The 16,717-nt window shown below is 43.1% G+C and overlaps 2 protein-coding genes across 2 annotated transcripts in view; both read left to right on the top strand.

The window, feature by feature from the left end:
* The window catches only part of LOC103901058 (UDP-glucuronosyltransferase 1-8), a 36,755-nt gene that overhangs the window by 10,295 nt on the left and 9,743 nt on the right, over positions 1-16,717 (top strand). The window lies entirely within an intron of this gene.
* Positions 4,332-14,201, top strand: LOC109279527. The gene is made up of 3 exons (XM_019472705.1): positions 4,332-5,207; positions 8,993-9,460; positions 13,845-14,201. Exons 1-3 carry the CDS (start codon positions 4,332-4,334, stop codon positions 14,199-14,201), a joined length of 1,701 nt encoding a protein of 566 aa, XP_019328250.1.

Here is a 16,717-nt window from a genome sequence, read left to right as displayed (position 1 = left end):
ATACCTGATAGGATAAGAGATTAGATAGAAGTTACATGTAGACATGGGGAAAGATTTTCTGTTGGCTACTTATCTTCAAAAACATGTATGTTTGCATCAATGAAAAAAATAATTCATTTTATTTATTCATTTGATGAGGCGCTTAGGGACATGGTTTAGTGGGCATGGTGGTGTCGGGTTGATGGTTGGACTCAATGATCTTAGAGGTCTTTTCCAACCTTAATGATTCTATAATTCTATGATTCTGAGTTGTACCAACTGTTTTTGGTTATTAAAAAAAAAGGGCAAAAAACAAAACCCAGGTACTTTAACATTGATTTCTCATATTTATCTTTACTATAAGTTATGTTTCACTGTACAACTTGCCTCAGCTTCATTAGAAAAGAAAGTACTTATAAAAAAATACCAAATTACTACCATTTGTGACAACTCTGACAGCCTTCAGTGACATAGAGAACTCCAACGCTAGATGGAAAAAGTAATTTTGGTGCATTTTTTATAGATCCAGTACTACCATGTGGGGTAATCCCAGCAGTGTTTCTGTCCATCCACTCTGTGGATGCATTTCCTTCATGGATTCCCACATACCTTAGAGCATGCTGTCAGTAAATGTCAGTAAAGGTTGCTGGGTTGCTGATGGTAAGAAGTGTCATGAGGCTGTGGTCCTACTATGGGAAGGAGAAGAGAAGGCTGAGGCACTGAGCTGTAGTCGCAGCTTGGGTGAGCGAAGCGTATGATAGGAGACACGCCTTTCTCATGCTCATGCAGACTCACTTTTGAAGTACAAACCTCATCTTAACCTTTTATAATCATTAATCACCTACTGTGACTCCATTGTGTGCAAACTTGTGAACACCTGAAATGTGAGGTAAGTCAAAAGGGCAGAGGTATCATTAGAAAGCATTGCCAAGTGGTGTGTTTGCGTAGGTGGAGCATAGCTACAAAAGCTTGCGAACCACCCCGGCCTCTCTTGTGCATGGGTTCCTGTCCGTCCAACTCGCAACATGCTGGTAGCAGTGCTGCTCCCCTTCTTGTGCTGCCTGAGTCCTGCCACTGCTGGGAAACTGCTGGTGATCCCAGTGGAGGGCAGCCACTGGCTGAGTATGAAGGAAGTGCTGGCTGAGCTGAGCAAGAGAGGGCATGAAGTAGTTGTCATCACACCAGACAGCAAAATGCTGATAGATTCCTCAGGGATATATGAATTGAAAACGTATCCTGTACCTTTCAAAAAGGAAGAGATGGAAGAACTTATGTGCTCACTTAGTGCAAACTGTTTTAGCAAAGAGCCTTTCCTGATGAGATTTTTGAATACCTGGCATAATTTCAGAAAGCTCTGCCATGTTTCAAGCTTCCTGCAGCTCCTTACTGTACAACAAAGAGATGATGAAATACATTGAAGAAAGTAAATTTGATGCCATCTTTAAAGATCCTCTGACACCCTGTGGACAGATAATTGCTTTGCACTTTTCTGTCCCTACTGTTTTCTTCTTGCGGGGCGTCCTGTGTGCTGTAGACATTCACGCTGCTCATAGTCCGGACCCACTGTCCTATGTCCCATGAATGTTCTCACTCAATACAGATTATATGACGTTCCCTCAGAGAGCGAAGTACTTCCTGATCAGCCTTTCAGAGTCTTTCACCTGCAGTATGGTCTTTTCACCATTTGAAAGCCTGGCCTCAGACTTTCTCCAAAAGCCGATGACAATTACACAGCTTTTAAGTCATGGATCCATTTGGCTGAAGAGACTTGACTTTGTCTTTGACTATCCCATGCTTGTAATGCCCAATATGATTTTCATTGGAGGCATAAACTGCGGACAGAAGAAACCATTATCTCAGGTCAGTGACTGGCTGGGAAAGGTGTAACAAGGGAAAAGTTCTGGCAGTCATACACCTGCATGATCTGGGTGAGGTCTAATAGTGTGTTTGATATGGACATTTCTTACCTAAAGAGATAATTTAGATTAACACTTTCAATATAGCCAATCCACATGAAAAACAGAGTGGTATAGTTGACCAGGAAAACATTATGTGATTCCACATCCTTTCCTTGAGTCTGCCCAACACGGGGATTTTGTTCGGTGAGGGAATCGCGTGCTATGCTGTGTTTAATTCCAGCTGAAGTCAGTTCCACAAACACCACCTCGCCCAGGAATTAAGGCAAAAAGGGCAGGTGAATTATAACAGCTTTTCCAAAAATTCTTTGCCTCACATAAGAGATAGTAGAATATTTCTTCAAGAGCATTAGCTGCCTATCCAGTCAGAAAAGTAATTTGCTGACTTATGTGCAATAGCATCATGTGCTTTTTCTGTAACAGCAGTCTTGTGTTTGAGTCAAAGGCTAATATTTCGTAGTGAAGGTTTTGGTCTAACAACAGCTGCCATCACAGAAACTAGACAGCTGAATTCTCAACTGTATTTTTAGGAGACATCCAGTTTGGATATGGAAATGTTGATGGGTGGTTGCTTGGGCATCTGTGGTCTAAAAAGCACTTGATAAAGGCATGTGTGTGATGCATGTTAGCTTGTTGGTGCTCATGACGTACGTTAGCTTGTTGCTGCATGTGATGTATATTCTTGCTTGCTTGTGCTGTAAGTAGAACAGCCTCATGTGAAGCCAGAGATTAAGTGGAAAAGGAGATATAGGAGGAGACAGCTCTCCTCAGCAGATGATGAATCTGTAGTTAGTGTCATCCAGCCGTTTCAGCAATAAATCACATTGTTTCCTGGAAAGGATAAAGTTTTATCCTTTTTGAACGTTACTTAAAAATAAACACACTCTTCTCTATTCTTCCCTTGAACTTTTTTCACTTGCCAGCCTTTCCTGAGTCTTAGGGAATAGATTCCTCCTGCCTATCACCACTCTTACTCTTCCCCCAAATTCATAGGCCATTGTGAACATGAATGAGTGAAGCTTCACAAAATAGATTTGCATTTCACAAGCCTGGCACATTTTCCCCAGAGCCAACCTTAACAGCCCTCAGGCTTTGTTTTACTCCTCCCAGTACTTCACCTGATGCTGCCCATTGAAAGTACTGTTTATTTCTGTTGAGCTGCTAGTATTCAGATCTTGCTTTTTCACAAAAGTCTCTTTCAATTTGCCGTCAACCCCCTCACATGGCCACTTTTATCAGGGCAGTGCTTTTTCCTATCTGTTCTGTCCATCAGAGCTGCTTAATGGCTCCTCAGGGACAAACCCAGGCAGATCCTCTGGGAAAGCAGGGAGACGAATCCTGCCTGCAGGCAAGACCATATGGCAGCTCCAGCTTAAAATCAGCCTCTCCTCTGAAGACAAACCTCATTCTCACCTTGCTCAGGGGCTAAAGATCATAGTCCAGCAGCAATATTTATTGCAGAAGTACTGATTCTTCAGTCCTCGTTTCATGTTGTCTTCTGATTATGCCTCTGAATCACACAGTTACATCTAACAGCAAAACATAATCCTGCGGGTTGACAAGTTTATCACAAGTACTTGTAACTGCTCAGACATGGTAACTTACTTTTAGTTTTTCATCTGAAGTAATGCCACCACCTCTTACCATTTAAAATCAATTCCTGGCCTGAAACAAGAGGGCTATTACTGGCTACTTCTGTCCAGGCTTTCCTGTATTTAATTAGGTACAAGGGGAACTGAGTGGTTTTTCCTTCCTATTGCTCCTGGAAGAAGAAAATGATTGGGAGAGGCACAGAGACATAGGTCAGGATGAGAACAAGGAAGTGTCATGCATGACAGCATGCGTTCGGTGGTTTACCTTCACTGATGCAAGCCTCTGCTGCAGTGTTGCTTATTGTAATAAATTTGTACCTGGTGTTGTACTTGGCCCCGGTGCTGAGCTGTATGTAAATCATAGAGCCTCCTCCTTAGGATTTGCACAGATATCGTGCTGTATAGTAGCATAATTTTATAATTTGATTTAAACAGAAACTTGACAAGCATTCCAGAACAGCTGTAAAATGCTTATCAAAAAGAAAGAAAGAAAAGAAGGAAAGCAAGAAAGCATTTTAACACCTGCTTTCAGCAAGCCCAGTTACTTCCAAGTGCCAGCACTATTCAAAGGCTTGGGATTTTGTTTTTGCAGTCTGATTTTATTTTCAATCTAACATCAATCAGCACAGGGAATCAATCAGAAAGGACTCATCCCAAGGGAGCCTCAGATACCTTTATCACGTTCCTTAAATGATTCATCAATGCCTTGAATGGTTACTGGTGACTGGTTTTGCTGGAAAAGCTGCATCGTTAAGGGGGAATGTGAGAATCTGGCAGGCGGCTGTGGTCCTACTTGAGATCTGTTAGGTCAGGGCGGATGAACAAACTTTGGATTTCTAGGAACATGGCTCATGTGAGTAAATACAGTTACTTAGTTTCTGCGGGGGTTTTGGTTCTCCTGTCTCTGTTTTGCTTGGCCGATGGTGGAAAGCTGTTGGTGGTGCCTATGGATGGGAGTCACTGGCTCAGCATGCGCTCAGTGCTGGCAACCCTCAGCCAGAAAGAGCACGAAATTGTCGTTGTTGCACCAGAAGTAAACTTGAACGTGAAAGCATCTGAGTATTACACTCTCAAAACGTATCCAGTGCCTTTAACTAGGGAAGAACTGGGAGCAAGCATGCATTCACTTGCTAATGATCTTTTTGAGAGAAGACCTTTTCTTCAAAGAATTACTGCGCTTTATGAAAAAATTCAAGTCATCTCCGGTCTCTACGTCTCGTCCTGTACCAGTTTACTGCACAATAAGGATCTGATGCAATATCTTGAAGGGAGTAAATTTGATGCTGTTCTCACGGATCCTGTTGTACCATGTGGACAAATACTGGCTCTGCATCTCTCTATCCCATCCGTTTTCTTTTTACGGGGACTCCCCTGCAGTTTTGATTTGCAGGCTACCCACTGTCCAGATCCCCCTTCCTATGTCCCAAGAACATTTACAGACAACTCAGACCACATGACATTTATCCAGCGCGTGGAAAACTTATTTCTCAAGTCATCAGAATCCTTTCTTTGCAATTTTGCCTATTTACCATTTGAACTTCTGGCCTCAGATGTTCTCCACAGACCAGTAACAATGAAGGAGCTCTTAAGCCATGGATCCATTTGGCTTAAAAGAATGGATTTTGTTTTTGAGTATCCCATGCCAGTGATGCCCAACATAGTTTTCATTGGAGGTATAAACTGTGGAAAGAAAAAGCCATTGTCTCAGGTCAGTGATTCCCTTGATAAAATATATTAAGGTTTGAAGGGAAAATGCTGTTTGCAAATGTTCTCTGTGTATATAATTGTATACATGAGTTTGTGAGATTTATAAGGGCAGTAAGGTATACTGTAAAGACAAAATAGGTGAAAAACTGGGTTGATTTTAATTCTCTCCCACTCTTGCAGGTACTCTTCTATAGCATTAGCAGGATCTAAGCATTTTTGCTTACACAATTGTTTTCTTTGGGCTAGGTGGAAGTAGTTTACCACTGCACTCTCGCTAATGAGGCACATACCCACCAGTGAGGGTGATCCCTGTCTTACCAGGCAGGTCTGCTGCTTGTATTTGCCAGATCGGTATTATTACCTGCAACTATTTGTTTTACTGTCACAATTGATTTTTAAAAACAGTGAATCTTTTTGGGTAATAGAACCATCCTTTCATAATTTAGAAATAAAGTGTCATAACGCGTCAGTCAGCAGGTAATGTTCTGGTTGCTTTGTCAGTCTAGGCTTATCCTTTTACTGCATGGATTCCTTACAAAATTTTCTGCAAAACTGTTGGAGTTTTTTGTAGCTGCTAGCCAGCACTGAGCATCTGCAACAGCTTACACTGCCTTCTGAGAAGTTTCCCTATAAAAGGTGTACCTAGAGCTGCAGTAGTCCGGTAAATGTCCTTAAAAAAATTCTGGTGCATACTATCAACCTTCATAGTAAATTACTGTATGGTCAAAATTACTTCTGTGCAATAATTCTCATAATTAGGACTGATTGTCTGCAAATCCTGTCTATGCATTAGCGTTGTTTGCTTTCATGGCCCTGGGGCATGCTCTTCCCAGGCTGATCTAGAACGGTATTTCTGAGTTGCTAATCCCGTTTTAAATATATCTGGCAAAAAACATGCCCTTGTCCTTCCTCCTTCCAGCCCCTACTTCATCCTTCCAAAAAGAGGCCTTTCAGGGAAAGGAACTTTGATAGCCAATTTTCCATTTTCATTACAATGTCAAGATATAAAACTGATAAAGAAACCAGACCATTTCCCATGTGAGCATTAATATTTTTCTAATATTTTACAAATAGGAAAGTGATTTGGGCTGGCAGGAGGGGAGGAGTTTTCTTATACTGAAAATTCTTGTTTGGAAAATTAATGACCTGTTAATCAACACTTTTGAGCAGACCACTTGTTGAAGGATCCCTCATTTCCTTAAATCCCAGTGTCCTCCAATACAAAGAGGTGGGTGTTTCCGAGTTTAGCTGCTGCTCTGGTTACTGTCTGCCAAACTGGCTGCACTTTAAAACCACTTATTCCATCTTTGCCAGACGCATGATTATACGTTTACCACACAGCAAATAAGTCTAAAGATCATCCCAAGAAAGCACAGCACAGATTGCTTAAAAAGGTGGAGCTCGGAATATTATTTCTGGGCAGCACTCACCAGATTTCTGCAGACGCCGGTGCTATGGCCCTGGTGCTTAGTGCTCATCTGCAAGTCACGGTGGCACTGGTTCTGCTCTTGTCCGTGCTCAGTTTGGCTGCTGGAGGGAAGCTGCTGGTGGTGCCGGTGGATGGGAGTCATTGGCTCAGCATGCGGGAAGTGTTGGACGGTCTCAGGCAGAAAGGACATGAAATAGTCGTCATTGCACCTGAAATCAGTTTATACATAAAGCCAACAACGAATTTTGTTATGAAAATGTATCCAATACCCTTCACAAAGGAAGAGGTGGATGGAAGTATATGTTCTTTTTCACAGGAATGTATTTGAAGAAGGATCTTTTCTGGAAAGATTTCTTATAACAGAGACTGAAAAGCACCTCTGCCATTACTGTCTCTACCTGTGCACACTTACTATACAACAAAGAGCTTGTCAGATATCTTGAGGAGTGCAAGTTTGATGCTGTCCTTACAGACCCAGTAATACCCTGTGGGCAGATTCTGGCTGAGCATCTTTCAGTCCCTTCCGTGGTTTTTTTTGCGGGAATGCCATGTGGTTTAGATTTTGAAGCCACTCAGTGTCCCAGTCCCCCTTCTTATGTCCCCAGGATATTCACAGACCATACAGACCGCATGAACTTTCTCCAGCATGTAAAGAACCTAATCCTTGACATCCCAAATTCTCTTCTCTGTGAGTTTCTCTTTCAACCATACACAAAACTATCTTCTGAGTTCCTCCAGTGGGATGTGACTGTGAGATTTTGCATTAGATTATCCAAGACCTTTGATGCCCAACATAATTTTCATTGGAGGAGTAAACTGTGCTCACAAGAAGCTACCTCAGGTGGGTCATGCTCTGTTTTTAATTCTTGCTCTGATAGACTTCTGTGTTTATAAGGATGGAATTTTGTATTGCAGATAGGAATCAAGTTCCCGTTTAGGGTGAGTTAGACAAATACTTGTGAAATAAATTATTTTTCGCTCACATTCTTCCTCACTTTCCATTTTCTGTGTAGGCAGCTGTATCTTTTCATTTATAAAGTATGCTCAGTTGAAGAGAAACTCTAGGCTCTTCTAGTGAAGGTCTGTGATGGGACATTGTATCCACCAGCGAATGGGACTGCCAGTGTTTCTGGACAGTAGGACAAAGTGCTGGATTTGTCTTATGAGCAGCTTCCATGGGATGGCCCACAAAACCTTAAAAGCTGTTTCCAGGCTCAAAACCCTAGTCCTAATGAATGGAGCCATGGAGCAGATCTGCTTTGACACGTCCAGCACAGCATGACTAACACTGAGGGGGTGGATGCAGCCTTGGTGATTATGCTAACCTCTCAGATGTGGCATGTGCTTTGCATGCCTTGGACGTAGAAGATAGCAATGCATGCAGTTCTTACTGGAGAGCCTCCTCTGCTGCTCTGTGGGAGAGCCTGGAGAGCTGTGCTATTCTTTTTGGTGCCCTGGCTTTCTCTTCAGTCATATTATTTAGGACTTTTGGCCATGGGGTGAGGCCACCAACCCTGTGTGGCAATTCCACCCATCTCCAAGTGGCGGAGGTGGCTGTGGCATCTTACAGACGTCCTCACGCACACTGTAATTTGCCACCTGAGCATTCACGCAACTCCACTGCTGCTGGACACCATGCAAGATTTGCCAGTGACAAAAAAGAAGCCAGAATTAGGCCCTGAATTGTTTCATGGAAAGTCCCCCTCAGTGAGTGTTCAGACATCTCTGCTCTGTCCTCTGAGCTCACAAAGCCAGCCCCTCCATCCCCTGAGGCAGGTCTCAGACACTGGAAGTACCGCTTAGTGTGGGTGATGTGTCCTGCGGACAAACCTGGCATCGTGCTTCCATCTTCATCAGCCTTCTCACTCCAGAAACAGTCTTAAACAGCTCTTCCACATCTGCTATGGGGCCATAGGCCTCCTAGAGATGAGTGTTCAAAGAGATGGGTGGGTAGGTGGGGGGCAGGTTTTGTCCAGGGGGAAGGGAGTAGCCTCTACTAGGTTGAATAGTGATGTGGATGTGACACATCTCCTGCACTTGCAAAAGGTTCAGCCAGAGGGAAGCTATCAGAAGTGCAGTCCCACCCAGAACCACCCCTGCCTCCTTCCTGGGACACTCTTTACTGTTCCTGTTCTAGAAACAGATGGGGGTTACCTGGTGCGTCCACCACACACAACCCGCCTGTGAACTTGGCTGGAATTAATGCTTAATATGCAACCTTTTATCAAATGAATGATTATCCATTTACCACACAGCAAATACCTCCAAGGATCAAAAGTTAGGCAGTAGCACATACTGCTTAAAAGCGCGGAGCTGGTGCTATTGCTTCAGTGCTGCCAGTGGTTTTCTTTCCGGGCAACACTCACCAGATTTCCGCAGAAATGGCCCTGGTGCTTAGTGCTCATCTGCAAGTCACGGTGGCACTGGTTCTGCTCTTGTCCGTGCTCAGTTTGGCTGCTGGAGGGAAGCTGCTGGTGGTGCCGGTGGATGGGAGTCATTGGCTCAGCATGCGGGAAGTGTTGGACGGTCTCAGGCAGAAAGGACATGAAATAGTCGTCATTGCACCTGAAATCAGTTTATACATAAAGCCAACAACGAATTTTGTTATGAAAATGTACCCAGTCCCTTTCACACAGGAAGACATGGATGAAAATTTCCAGGCATTTTTACGAGATGTACTTGAAGAAGGATCTTTTCTGGAAAGATTTATTAAACTATACCAAAGTATGAAAAGATTCTTTGATTTGGCAATCTCCAGCTGTGCACACTTACTATACAACAAAGAGCTTGTCAGATATCTTGAAGAGTGCAAGTTTGACGCTGTCCTTACAGACCCGGTAATACCCTGTGGGCAGATTCTGGCTGAGCATCTTTCAGTTCCTTCCGTGTTTTTTTTGCGAGGAATGCCATGTGGTTTAGATTTTGAAGCCACTCAGTGTCCCAGTCCCCCTTCTTATGTCCCCAGGATATTCACAGACCATACAGACCGCATGAACTTTCTCCAGCATTTTCTCTGTGATTTTGTCTTTCAACCATATGCAAAACTGGCTTCTGAGTTCCTCCAGCGGGATGTGACTGTACCGGATCTCTTACGCCAGGCTTCTATTTGGCTCATGAGGTTAGATTTTGCATTAGATTATCCAAGACCTTTGATGCCCAACATAATTTTCATTGGAGGAGTAAACTGTGCTCACAAGAAGCTACCTCAGGTGGGTCATGCTCTGTTTTTAATTCTTGCTCTGATAGACTTCTGTGTTTATAAGGATGGAATTTTGTATTGCAGATAGGAATCAAGTTCCCGTTTAGGGTGAGTTAGACAAATACTTGTGAAATAAATTATTTTTCGCTCACATTCTTCCTCACTTTCCATTTTCCATATATGCAGCTATACCTTTTCACTTACAAAGTACGCTCATTTGATGCCTTTTTCATTACGCGTATTTGGAAGCCATTTTGTGTAGTGTTGAGTAACTTGGTACTCTCTCCCTTAGTGATGGATGAGCAGCAGGCAAGTCTGAGAGGCTGTCAAAGCCTTGCAGTTAGGTACCATCCCTGCAACTTTGCAAATGGTTGTAGTAGGGTCTGGTATTTATGGAGAAATGCACATGAGGCTTCTGTCCTGGGGCATCCTTGCTGCCTTACCACTTCTTTCTTTGTCAATGAGTTTGTCTGCTCCTTCACATGGGTATTTCCAAAGCTGGAATCAGCAGGAATGTCGCAGGTTGTGGACTCTCAGGCTAAGAAACACCATCTCTGTTTACAGGCAGGCCTCAGAAGATTTCGCTTGGTAATGGCTATGTGAGATCTGAGAACAAAATCAATCTCAATGAGCCTGAAGGGGCTATGGTGGCTTGGCAGATCCTGCTCAAAGGCAGTAGAGCTGCCAAAGCTTTCCTAGTAGAAACAGATGGGGCTTATCTGGTGCATCCACAACATTTACCACCCACCTGGGTAGATTGCTGAACTCTATTGCTTGTTATCCATCCTTTTATCAAATCAGTGATCATACATTTACCACACAGCAAATACTTCGAAGGATCAAAAGTTATGCTGTAGCACAGATGGTGTAAAAGCGTGGAGCTGGTGCTATTGCTTCAGTGCTGCCAGTGGTTTTCTTTCTGTGCAGCACTCACCAGATTTCTGCAGAAATGGCGCCGGTGCTTAGTGCTCATCCGCAAGTCACGGCGGCACTGGTTCTGCTCCTGTCCGTACTCAGTTTGGCTGCTGGTGGGAAGCTGCTGGTGGTGCCAGTTGATGGGAGTCATTGGGTCAGCAGGCGGGAAGTGTTGGACGGTCTCAGGCAGAAGGGACATGAAATAGGTGTGGTTGCACCTGAGATAAATTTACACATAAAGCCAACAACGAATTTTGTTATGAAAATGTACCCAGTCCCTTTCACACAGGAAGAGATGGATCGACAAGCCAGGATGTATTTGAAGAAGGATCTTTTCTGGAAAGAAATGTTAAAACATATGAAGGAGTAAAAAATACTTCTGCCATGTTCCTGTCTACCTGTGCACACTTACTATACAACAAAGAGCTTGTCAGATATCTTGAGGAGAGCAAGTTTGATGCTGTCCTTACAGACCCAGTAATACCCTGTGGGCAGATTCTGGCTGAGCATCTTTCAGTCCCTTCCGTGTTTTTTTTTGCGAGGAATGCCATGTGGTTTAGATTTTGAAGCCACTCAGTGTCCCAGTCCCCCTTCTTATGTCCCCAGGATATTCACAGACCATACAGACCGCATGAACTTTCTCCAGCATGTAAAGAACCTAATCCTTGACATCCCAAATTCTCTTCTCTGTGAGTTTCTCTTTCAACCATACACAAAACTATCTTCTGAGTTCCTCCAGTGGGATGTGACTGTGCCAGATCTCTTACACCAGGCTTCCATTTGGCTCATGAAGCTAGACTTTGCTTTACACTATCCGAGACCATTGATGCCCAACATGATTATGGTTATTTGAGTAAACTGCTCACAAGAAGCTAACTCAGGTGGGTCGTAGTCTGTTTTTTCTTGTCATTCTTGCGGGCTTTTACATACTCTGAAAAGTTGTAACACATGTTTTGTTAGAAAGGTCTCTTTCTGTGGGTAAAAGGATTTCAAACTGCTTTTGCTTTGCAAAGAGGTGCCAGTACTCCTTTCAGTGAAGGTTTTCTCTGTGATTTTGTCTTTCAACCATATGCAAAACTGGCTTCTGAGTTCCTCCAGCGGGATGTGACTGTACCGGATCTCTTACGCCAGGCTTCTATTTGGCTCATGAGGTTAGATTTTGCATTAGATTATCCAAGACCTTTGATGCCCAACATAATTTTCATTGGAGGAGTAAACTGTGCTCACAAGAAGCTACCTCAGGTGGGTCATGCTCTGTTTTTAATTCTTGCTCTGATAGACTTCTGTGTTTATAAGGATGGAATTTTGTATTGCAGATAGGAATCAAGTTCCCGTTTAGGGTGAGTTAGACAAATACTTGTGAAATAAATTATTTTTCGCTCACATTCTTCCTCACTTTCCATTTTCCATATATGCAGCTATACCTTTTCACTTACAAAGTACGCTCATTTGATGCCTTTTTCATTACGCGTATTTGGAAGCCATTTTGTGTAGTGTTGAGTAACTTGGTACTCTCTCCCTTAGTGATGGATGAGCAGCAGGCAAGTCTGAGAGGCTGTCAAAGCCTTACAGTTAGGTACCATCCCTGCAACTTTGCAAATGGTTGTAGTAGGGTCTGGTATTTATGGAGAAATGCACATGAGGCTTCTGTCCTGGGGCATCCTTGCTGCCTTACCACTTCTTTCTTTGTCAATGAGTTTGTCTGCTCCTTCACATGGGTATTTCCAAAGCTGGAATCAGCAGGAATGTCGCAGGTTGTGGACTCTCAGGCTAAGAAACACCATCTCTGTTTACAGGCAGGCCTCAGAAGATTTCGCTTGGTAATGGCTATGTGAGATCTGAGAACAAAATCAATCTCAATGAGCCTGAAGGGGCTATGGTGGCTTGGCAGATCCTGCTCAAAGGCAGTAGAGCTGCCAAAGCTTTCCTAGTAGAAACAGATGGGGCTTATCTGGTGCATCCACAACATTTACCACCCACCTGGGTAGATTGCTGAACTCTATTGCTTGTTATCCATCCTTTTATCAAATCAGTGATCATACATTTACCACACAGCAAATACTTCGAAGGATCAAAAGTTATGCTGTAGCACAGATGGTGTAAAAGCGTGGAGCTGGTGCTATTGCTTCAGTGCTGCCAGTGGTTTTCTTTCTGTGCAGCACTCACCAGATTTCTGCAGAAATGGCGCCGGTGCTTAGTGCTCATCCGCAAGTCACGGCGGCACTGGTTCTGCTCCTGTCCGTACTCAGTTTGGCTGCTGGTGGGAAGCTGCTGGTGGTGCCGGTGGATGGGAGTCATTGGGTCAGCAGGCGGGAAGTGTTGGACGGTCTCAGGCAGAAGGGACATGAAATAGGTGTGGTTGCACCTGAGATAAATTTACACATAAAGCCAACAACGAATTTTGTTATGAAAATGTACCCAGTCCCTTTCACACAGGAAGAGATGGATCGACAAGCCAGGATGTATTTGAAGAAGGATCTTTTCTGGAAAGAAATGTTAAAACATATGAAGGAGTAAAAAATACTTCTGCCATGTTCCTGTCTACCTGTGCACACTTACTATACAACAAAGAGCTTGTCAGATATCTTGAGGAGAGCAAGTTTGATGCTGTCCTTACAGACCCAGTAATACCCTGTGGGCAGATTCTGGCTGAGCATCTTTCAGTCCCTTCCGTGGTTTTTTTTGCGAGGAATGCCATGTGGTTTAGATTTTGAAGCCACTCAGTGTCCCAGTCCCCCTTCTTATGTCCCCAGGATATTCACAGACCATACAGACCGCATGAACTTTCTCCAGCATGTAAAGAACCTAATCCTTGACATCCCAAATTCTCTTCTCTGTGAGTTTCTCTTTCAACCATACACAAAACTATCTTCTGAGTTCCTCCAGTGGGATGTGACTGTGCCAGATCTCTTACACCAGGCTTCCATTTGGCTCATGAAGCTAGACTTTGCTTTACACTATCCGAGACCATTGATGCCCAACATGATTATGGTTATTTGAGTAAACTGCTCACAAGAAGCTAACTCAGGTGGGTCGTAGTCTGTTTTTTCTTGTCATTCTTGCGGGCTTTTACATACTCTGAAAAGTTGTAACACATGTTTTGTTAGAAAGGTCTCTTTCTGTGGGTAAAAGGATTTCAAACTGCTTTTGCTTTGCAAAGAGGTGCCAGTACTCCTTTCAGTGAAGGCATCCGAATATCACAGTATAAAAATAGAGAAAGTGTTGTAAATGAATTTAGCTCTGGGAAACTCCCCATTGGTTGTGTGCCTCTGCTCAAAGCCAGCTTTGACATTAGAGCAGGTTGCTCAGGGCCTCTGCTCAAGACTGTTGATGTGGTGCAAGGCAGACTTTCATTTGAGGACACCTTCGCTCATCCTGTGGTCCACCTTGTCACTGCTGATTTCCTCTATGTTCCTGTCTTTTTTTCTTTAAAGAAGGATTCTCTATGTTTTAAATTGTCATAGACTCATAAAATATTAGGTTGGAAGGTCATTTGCAGGCCTCTCAGCCAACCTCCTAGTCAAAGCAAGTCCAGTTAGTTCAGGTTGTTCCATTCTACGTCTTGTCAAGTTTTGAATATCTCCTATGACCCCTATAGTGAAAACACTATTATATCCAATTTATTATTATATCAAATTCAGATTTTCCATGTTGCAGCTTGTGTCTGTTGCCTCTTGGACTGTCACTGTCAATCTCTCGGAATAGTACAGCTTTGTCTTCTTTATACCCTTCCATTAAGGTAGTTAAAGACAGCAGTAAGATCTCCTGTTAACCTTCTCTTCTGAATCCTGAGCAAGCTCATCTTTCTCAGCCCCTTTTTGTACATCATGGTCCCCAGCTCCTAGCCATCTTCTTGTCTTTTGCTGGACTTGCTCCAGCACATCAATGTCTTTCTTGTATTGGAAAGCCCAAAACTGGGTACATGTCTTCAGATGTCTCCCAAGTGCTGAAAAGAGGAGAAGGATCACCTCCCTCAATCTGCTGGCTGCACTCTTACTCGTATAGCCCAGGATGCTATTGCCTGTGTGGCTGCAAGGGCACACTGCTGACTCATATTCAACTTTTTGTCCACAAGGACCCCGGGTCATTTTCTGCAGAGCTGCTGTCTGTCCAGCTGGAGTGCAGCCTATCCTGTGGCATGGGGTTATCCCATCACAGCAGCAGAACTTTGCTTTTGCCTTTGCTGACCTTCATGACGCTCCTGTTGGCTCATTTCTCCAGCTTGTGGCATTCTTTTTGCGTATCCTAGGCCAGTGATGCTCCTTATTTAAAGTATCAACTGGTATCATAAAGTATGTTAGGTTACTTTATTGTTATAAAATGAATGTTGCATTTATTTCAGATTTTTTTAAATGTGTATTCAAATATATTTTGTGGTTTGCAGAGTAACATCATAGCTTCTATTTTTAGAAATAACTATTCCTGTTAAGTAAGTTTTTCAGATATTGACTTTGCAAAACAGTGAAATAGGACTTATTTTTCAGAAAAAGCTGAATCTCACGCAGTAAAAATGAAGCATTTTTAAGAGGACTCAAACTGGACACTCAGTCTAGAAAAGCAGAGATGGAATAAACCGTATAGCTAAACCTAGGAAAAGAACTATGATAGAAGATCTGTGGCAGAGGTCTATAAAATCCTGAAAAGTGTAGCGAAGGTGAAAGGGGAACTGATATGCAGTTTCTCCCAATACTTGACCTATGACTAACACTGAAATGAGGCAGCAGCAAGCTTAAAGCAAACAAAAGGGAGTACTTTTTCACACCATGCACAAAAAAAAAAATCTGCCTCTCAACACCAGCAGATTGTTTTTGTAGGCAAAACCAATGAATTTAAAAAGGATTTGGGTGGTTAATAAGAGGTACATTCTGACTGCCAGGGTTTGTAGACTTACAAAAGAGGTAATCGTGGATTCCCCTAACTGGGGATATTCGCTGTATCGTTTCCAGCATACAACCTTGGCTCTCAACTCTGTACTTTAGCTTTACTTTCTCCTGATAGATACCTCTTTTCACACTTGCTTTTGGAATGGGCTGAACTTGTGGACTTCAGTCTCTGGACTCATATAGACATGAAAGGGTGTTTGTGTGTTGCTCAAAATCCAGTGACACAACTTTTAAACTCTTATGAACATGCCGTTAGCCCTAAGGGTTTGGTTTGTTGTTTTATAGCATTTTATATTAGTGTTATACAGATAAAACATGTTTGGCTGAAATGTTAGCAGAAGGTAAAGACTACACGGAAGTGACTATATATCAAATACAAGATTTGAGGGCCCGTTATATGTTAGCATAGAGTAACAGTATGTCTGCAACTCCGGGTTAGCTACCTGAGTGTATACTGCCACCTTAGGGCATATGTAATGCTGCATCGCCTTGTTATGCGAGATCTTTTCCTCTATCGCTGAAACATGAAAATGCACACATAGCTGATGCAGCTAACTCTCTGGCACATGAGAATACCTTCTGTCTACCTCCTTTGGTTTTTGGGTTTTTAATATCACCTCACTGTCAGCTAGAGAGAAAGTTTTGCTTAAACAGGCTGCAGAATGGGACTGTATTGATGTCTGAAACTCCTTCCTCCAGTCCTTCTTGCTGGCTTATGAGAATCACTTTTTTTAACATGCCACATTGAGAACCTCCTATCAAAATAAACTTTTTAGGACACACTTAGTATTAGCCTTGGAATGTGCTTATCACACCCAGGTGCCTTTGGCAAAGGTAGCCGTTTCACGAACCAGATTTCCCATCACTCCTACCTGCTCCAAGACAACTCTTCCAGGCTGCTGCACAGCATGAAGAAACTGTTCAGAGCTCTCGCCAATCAGGTGTGCTTGGTTGGGGATCTAAAACAGTCTCTCTTCTCCAGCCAGCAATTGCTCCTGTTCAGCTACCTTTCCTGTATCTTATAGAATCATAGAATAGTTTGGGTTGGAAGGCACCTCTAAAGATCATCTAGTCCAAACCCCGTGCCATGGGCAGGG

This window comes from Aptenodytes forsteri, unplaced genomic scaffold, assembly GCF_000699145.1.
Source record: "Aptenodytes forsteri isolate BGI_AS27 unplaced genomic scaffold, ASM69914v1 Scaffold443, whole genome shotgun sequence".
Classification (NCBI taxonomy): domain Eukaryota; kingdom Metazoa; phylum Chordata; class Aves; order Sphenisciformes; family Spheniscidae; genus Aptenodytes; species Aptenodytes forsteri.
This window is presented reverse-complemented; position numbering and strand designations above follow the sequence as displayed.